Source organism: Thamnophis elegans, chromosome 16, assembly GCF_009769535.1.
Source record: "Thamnophis elegans isolate rThaEle1 chromosome 16, rThaEle1.pri, whole genome shotgun sequence".
NCBI classification, from domain to species: domain Eukaryota; kingdom Metazoa; phylum Chordata; class Lepidosauria; order Squamata; family Colubridae; genus Thamnophis; species Thamnophis elegans.
This window is the reverse complement of record NC_045556.1, coordinates 29,771,376-29,778,875: the sequence shown is the minus strand read 5'-3', so window position 1 is coordinate 29,778,875 and position 7,500 is coordinate 29,771,376. Positions and strand designations below refer to the sequence as shown.

The 7,500-nt window shown below is 46.6% G+C and overlaps 1 protein-coding gene across 1 annotated transcript in view; it reads left to right on the top strand.

Moving 5' to 3' along the window:
• The window catches only part of PTGS1 (prostaglandin-endoperoxide synthase 1), a 22,860-nt gene extending 17,923 nt beyond the window's left edge, over positions 1-4,937 (top strand). Inside the window, exons 10-11 of the mRNA XM_032233696.1 lie at positions 1,653-1,800; positions 4,491-4,937. Coding sequence (XP_032089587.1) covers positions 1,653-1,800; positions 4,491-4,849 — 507 coding nt within the window. The 3' untranslated portion in view covers positions 4,850-4,937. The remainder of the gene's footprint in view (positions 1-1,652; positions 1,801-4,490) is intronic.
• The last annotated feature ends 2,563 nt before the right edge of the window (positions 4,938-7,500 follow it).

Genomic DNA, 7,500 nt, shown 5'->3' with positions numbered 1-7,500 from the left:
ATTCAGGGACAGATCTTCACACTCCTGAAACGAAGCTAACGACCGAACGAACGAATTGTTTCCTGTAAAGGCCCCCTCCCCTTCCGCTCCTCTTTTATTTCCTATGGGAGGGGCCATTCACCATCCACCTGTGGCTTCACTCCCAAGTCAACCCTGATTTCTGAGCTGTTCTTTTCTTCTGGCAACTCTGTGCATGCGCACACTGGGAACAGGCTCCAGATGCTCCTCTGCCTCACTGTTGTCTAGCTCCGTAGGCACCTGATCACTGCCAGACGGTCTCAGTCCCGTCTCTGCCTCCGACGCAGAGCCCTTTTCCGAGCCTTCCCCAGACTCCAGGACAGGCCTATGTTCCTCCCCAACCTCCTCACTGTCCGACACTGCTGCCAGCTCCATTGGCCGCTGGCGGGCCACAACATTGAGCGACCTTCATCTCCTAGTCATGATCAAAGTCCCATTTGATCACGAAAACTGAAGGTTGGTAAGAAAAAACTGGACATCCACCTGTCTGAAATGGTGCAGGGTCTCCTGCTTGAGCAGGACGAGAACAAGGGTGTCAAACTCGGTTTCATTGAGAGCCGCGTCAGGGTTGTGTTTGACCTCTGAGGGCCGGGGTGGGTATGGCCAGCTCAACATCACCTGTGTCGGGAACAGGCTCCCGAGTTCCGTTTTCAGCTGCTGCAACCTCCTGCAGCCCTCTGGCAGGGATGCAGGAGGTTGTGGCAGCCGAAAACGGAGCTCAGGAGCCCATTTTCACTGGCAGAAGCACCATGGGCCAGTCCTTCACTGTTTCCAGGGCGGCCCCAGGAGCCAGCTCAAAGTACCCCGTGGGCCGAATCCGGCCCCTGGGCCTTAAGTTTGACACCCTTGGACTAGAAGACCCCCAAGGTCCCTTCCAGTTCTATTTTGACTGATCTAAGTTGCTTTTTCTTCATTTCCTTCCTTAAAGAGAGTTCGGATAACACATAAGATCTCACACGTTTCCTCTTCTTTATTTATTTTTAAAATCTAATTGGTCACTTATCTGGGAGGCATTAAAATGCAATTTGTTGAAAACGCCCCTCTAAAAGGACTGAGAAGGGGAAACTTTGTTGTTCGGAGCTAAAAGGTTTTTGTGGCTTCAGCGCAGGAGAGCCATTGACGTTCTTCTAGAAAAGAAGGAATGTCAGAATAGAATAGAGCTGGAAAGGGACATTGGAGGTCTTCTAGTCCACCCCCCCCCTGCTCTAGCAGGAGATCCCAAACCATTTCAGCAACTGACTTTCCACTCTGTTCTTAAAAACCTCCAGTGATGGAGCATCCACAACTTCTGGTGGCAACTTCTGTCCCACTGGTTAATTGTCCTCACTGTTAGGAAGTTTCTCCTTCATTCCAGGTTGCTTCTCTCCTTGATTAATTTCCATCCATCGTTTTGTCTTCTGTTCTGGTGCTTTGGAAAATAAGTTGACCCCCCCTCCTCTTTGTGGCAGCCCCTCCAATACTGGAATCCTGCTATCATGTCCTCTCCTAGTCCTTCTTTTCTCTAGACTGGCCCAACCCAAATCCTGCAACCATTCTTCCTATATTTTATGAAGTTAAATACTGTTGCTTCCTAAATCTAGATTTTTTAAAAAAATGTTCTTGACAAAGGAACTTCTTTGGCTTTTTTTCCCCAGATCGGTGGGAAGCCCAATATCAACAAGAATCTTTTAAAAGTGGCAATTGGAACGATCAAGGAATCACGACTGCTGCGTTTCCGGCCTTTTAACGAATACCGAAAGAGGTTCCATCTTAAGCCCTATACGTCCTTCCGGGAATTGACAGGTACTCATCCCTGGAAGATATTTCAAGGTCACCGAAGGCTCCTTGAGATGCTGTCATCGCCTACAGTAGTGGCCAAAATTGTGGAAACCTTTGCGGGGGGGAAGTGTATTTTTGAGGTTTGATGGCTAATAACGCCACTTTACAATACCAACAGGTGGATCTTCTGGGTAAACACAAGGCAGGAGAGTTACAGGCAAACACAAGCAGTTAGTTTCATTTCAGCAGAGAAGCCCACACAGACTGCTAGTTTACTTTTCAGAGCAGCATACTGCTTAAGTTTCTGTTTCAGTTCTCTGCACAGATTCGGATCTATTTAAGCTCCTGCTGGCTGACTTCGTTGCTATGCCTATGTCAGCATTCCAAGTATCATGTAGAATTAAATCAGAGTCCAAGGCAAAATGATCCTTAAAGTTCCAATTTAAAAAAGCAGACATCTTAGCACATCTGTGTTAATCCCAATTCTGGAAATTACATCAGAATTCCACCCAGTTAAAAGTTCATGATCTTGTCCCCGCACCCACAATCCACCACATGGTCCAACCTTCTTCTTCCACTCTGGCATCTCCACCCAGCTGCTTCTGGTCAGGTGTAAAAGTGCGGAGACAAAAGATGATCTTGACTTCTAGCAAAGAATGAAAACAATAAATTCCACAATCCTCCTACTGTCTATTCCCCCCTCCCATCAACTATACTAATGAAACAGCATAATGAAATAAGAGAAAGTGTGGCAGGCCAAAATTCTAAAAGGAATATAACTGCAGGCCTGACAGCCTATTTATTGGCTGTCCTTCTTCCCATGTCTCTCCCAGTCATGAATATTTTAATAATCTTTCCTTAAGCAGTGGGCACAGATATTTCTTTGCAACATTCTTCCCTAAATTATAATACATTATATAGTTAAATCTCTTATAAATCTCTTCATCTTCTTAACATGTCTTCTAACATATCTTCTAATATATATACACCAAAATAACATTGATTATAGTTATTTTCATCATACTAACAATTATCATTTTGTTCTTATCTCTGTCTCACTACATTTTCTATTCTTCTTTTTATCTTCTTTTATTCCCTATTTCCTTCTTTGTTCTCTACCCATTGGTAAAACACCTCCCATATCATATCATAATCAGATTGTTCTTTCTCCTTAATTGCCAATGTTAATCTATTCATTTCTGCACATTCTATTATTTTCCTGATCACCTTCTCTTCAGTAGGAATCTCTTCACTTTTCCAATGATGCACAAATACAATTCTAGCTGTGGTTAATATATGAACAATTAAATACATATTCTCTTTATTATAAGTTTCAGGTAAAATCCCCAACAAACATATTTCTGGTTTGGACTCAATACGTTGTTTTATCATCTTTTTCAACCATATCTTTATTTTTGTCCAATACTTCTTTGCTTCTCCACATGTCCACCAGGTATGATAGTAAGATTCAGGTAACTGGCGATATTTCCAACATTTAGCTGATTTCTCTTTAAACATCTTTGCCAACCTTTTGATTGCCATGATATAAAAAAGATGTGGGGACTCTAGAAAGAGTGCAGAGAAGAGCAATGAAGAGGATTAGGGGACTGGAGACTAAAACATATGAAGAACGGTTGCAGGAACTGGGAATGTCTAGTTTAATGAAAAGAAGGAATTGGGGAGACATGATAGCAGTCTTCCAATATTTCAAGGGCTGCCCCAAAGAAGAGGGAGTCAGACTATTCTCCAAAGCACCTGAGGGCAGGACAAGAAGCAATGGGTGGAAACTAATCAAGGAAAAATCCTTCCTTCCCTCCTCTCCTTCCTTCCTTCCTTCCTTCCCACCTTCCTTCCAATATCTCAGGGGCTGCCCCAAAGAAGAGGGAGTCAAGCTATTCTCCAAAGCACCTTGACCTTGAGTGCAGGATAAGAAGCAATGGGTGGAAACTAATCAAGGAGAGAAGCAACCTAGAACTAAGGAGAAATTTCCTGACAGTGAGAACAATTAATCAGTGGAACAACTTGCCTCCAGAAGTTGTGAATGCTGCACCACTAAGGTTTTCAAGAAGAAATTGGATAACCATTTGTCTGAAGGGGTGTAGGGTTTCCTGCCTGAGCAGGGGGTTGGACTAGAAGACATCCAAGGTCCCTTCCAACTCTATTCTATTCTAGTCTAATGAAAAGAAGGACTAGGTGAGACTTGATAGAAGTCTTCCAATATCTCAGGGGTTGCCCCAAAGAAGAGGGAGTCAAGCTATTCTCCAAAGCACCCGAGGGCAGGATAAGAAGCAATGGGTGGAAACTAATCAAGGAGAGAAGCAACTTAGAACTAAGGAGAAACTTCCTGACTGTGAGAACAATTAATCAGTAGGTCAACTTGCCTCCAGAAGTTGTGACTGCTCCAACACTGGATGTTTTTAAGATGTTGGATAACCATTTGTGTGGAATAATATAGGGTTCCCTGCCTAAGCAGCGGGTTGGACTAGAAGACCTCCAAAGTCCCTTTCGACTCTGTTATTCTCTTCTATTTTCAACTTGTCAACGGACGATGCCATCTATAAAACATCATATATCAATTATCTTTATAAGTGGCGGACATTGTTGATTTATAATTTCTGTGCCACAGTTTCTGCCATTTTCTCTAATTCTATCGCGTGACCAAAATGCACCTCCTGTATATTTCCTGATTTCTCTCTTTTCTCTCCTTGGTGCAGATGATGACAACATGGTTGCCAAGCTGGAAGAGCTGTACGGAGACATCGATGCCCTGGAGTTCTTCCCCGGCCTGTTGGTGGAGAAGACCTACGCCAACAGCATCTTTGGACAAAGCATGATAGAGATGGGGGCTCCCTTCTCCTTGAAGGGGCTCCTGGGGAATCCCATCTGCTCCCCCGAATACTGGAAGCCCAGCACTTTCGGGGGCGCCACTGGATTCCAAATCGTGAACACGGCAACCTTGCAAAAACTGGTTTGCCTCAACGTGAAACGGTGCCCCTACGTGGCTTTCCACACGCCCGATCACGGAGGAGACGAAGGCTCTGAGGAGAAGACGCGGCCTTCAACGGAGCTCTAACCAAATTGTCCTAACCGAGGCTTCCCAAGAGCCTGAAGGAAACTCCTGGTCCCGACAAAACCCCCTTTTATGAATTGACTGTGAATTCTGCTCCTTCACCTCCAGCAAAGTCTTTCGAGGGAGGATTTACGGTCACAGACCTTATCTGGCTTGGAAAGCTGCCAGGACGATATCTGCAGAACTTGGCCAGGAGTCTCCGAAAGTCACCAACCAATGAAGCGAACTAATGGTCTCCTGCAAACTCCACTCCCCTTTTGCTCCTCTTTTATTCTCTCTGGGAGGGGCCATTCATCGTCCACCTGTGGCCTTACTCCCAAGTCGACCCCTGTTCTTTAGCTCTTCCCTTCGTCTGGCAACTGCACAGGTGCACACTGGGAACAGGCTCCAGCTGTTCTTCTGCCTCACTGATGTCTGACTCCGAAGGCAGCTGATAACTGGCTCTGCCCCCCTCTCTGCCTCCGACTCAGAGCCTTCATCCGAGCCTTCCCCAGACTCCAGGACTGGCCCATCTTCCTCCCCAACCTCCTCACTCTCCGACTCTGCTGCCAGCTCCACTGGCGGGCCACAACACAAAGCTCTCTTTGGTTGAGTTACACAGGTAGTCCTCGACTTACAACAGTTCACCGTGACCGCTCAAAGTTACCACGGCCCTGGAAACAGTGACTTGTGACCGTTTCCCTCACACTTACGACCATCGCAGCCTCCCCATGCTGACGCGATGGACGTTCGTAATGCTTGACAAACTGTCTCGCATTTGTGATGGCTGCAGATGGTGTCCTGGCCTTCTGATGAGCCGTGGGGGAGCTGGATTCACTGAACCGGCACGTGACTCGTTTAAGAACGGCCGCCCCCTCCCACCCCCACTTAACAGATGTGGCCAGAAAAAGTTTTGAAAAATTTTCTCATCCAACGGCAGGAATTTTGGCCCTCAACTGCGGACATAACTTGAGGTTGACCTGTAGTTCTCCTCCTCCAGGCTTGACGGCATGAGAGTAACAAGGAAAATGTGTGTTTGTGTGTGTGTGTGTGCAGCCTCTCTCCCTCAGCTTGTAGCCTAGCCCCCTCCTCACATTCCGCAAATGCCTTCGGGGACGCCGTCCGGAGAGGAGAAGAAAGACCAGCTGAACTTTTTTTCCTGTTTTTACTTGTTTCTGGACCTCCATGTGACAGTTGATCCCAAAGTTGCTTTTTTTTCAAGATTTTCTGGTTTTATTTTCCCTTTGAATACATTTCACTTCCCATCCAAGGAGCTTCTTCCGTTCTGGTTGAGGATAGACGTCAAGTCAGAACTGGAGAAGCTTCCTGGATGAGGAACAAAATGGCTTCCAGGAGAAATGAAGTCCAGTTGCCTCTTGAAAAAAAGCACCTTTGGGACCGAATTTCTGTGGAGAGTCTCCGTTCATCCAAGATTGTGGTTGTCCCGAAGGTGCTTTTTCCCCCCAAGAGGCCATGGGACTTTCTGAAGTTTTCCTTTTGAAGACGTTTCGCTTCTCATCCTAGGGAGCTTCTTCAGCTCTGACTAGATGGCAGAATGGAAGGATTTATATTCCTTACAGACAGCTGGTCCTTTGCATCCTTTTAGAGCAGTGTTTCTCAACCTTGGTAACTTGAAGATGTCCGGACTTCAACTCCCAGAATTCCCCAGCCAGCGAATGCTGGCTGGGGAATTCTGGGAGTTGAAGTCCGGACATCTTCAAGTTACCAAGGTTGAGAAACACTGTTTTAGAGGATCGTTGAGGCCACTTGGAGGCTTATCTGTGTCCTCAGGGTCACCTGAGTGGTGCAAATGGTTCCTGGAGTCTGCAATTTTTTCCCCTCTGTAAATCCATTCCTCCTCCCACCCCATTCCAAGGGTCTCCATCCCAAATTGTGTAGCTAAAAGTCTGTAGAGATTCTCAGTCCTCCAGGCCATGGTTGTCCCAAAGATGTTTTTTCAGGAGGCAAATGGACTTCCTTGGTTTTTCTCTGAAGACGTTTTGCTTCTCATCCCAGAAGCTTCTTCTGCTCTGACCGGATGATGGTGGGGAATTGAAGAATTGATGCTCCTTGCAGACAGCTGGTCCTTTGCATCCTTTTAGAAGGTCGTTGAGGCCACTTGGAGGTTTCTCAGTGTCCTCAGGGTCCCCTGAGTGGGGCAAATGGGTGTGGAGCTACTGAAAGGACCGTGTTGTAGACAGGAGATAGATGATGTCGTATCCCCCTCCCTTTTTTGAGAGAGGGCTGTCTTTGAAATGCGGACGGATTGCTGAATCGGGTCCTGATAGGTTTGTTCTCCTATGTTGAGTCACGTGTTGGCGAAGTGGCTTGTTTTCCCCCCTCCAAATGACCAGCTTTGTCTGCAAGGAGGATAAATCCTTCCATTTACTACCATCCACTCCAGAGCTGAAGAAGCTTCTTAGATGAGAAGCAAAACATCTTCAAAGAAAAGCCAAGGAAGTCCAGTTGCCACTTGGGGGAGGGGGGAAAAGCATTTTTGGGCCCACCAGCTTAACGGAGCGGAAGGAATCCCTCTCCGGCCAATGTCCTTGGAGGTCTTCCTGCTCCCTCCCTGCCCACTTTTATCTCTGCCCGTTGCAGCTGCCCCCAGGAACATCTGCAAACAAGAACTGGAGGGGGCCTGCTGTAGGTGAGATTTCGGGGGGTGGGTGGGG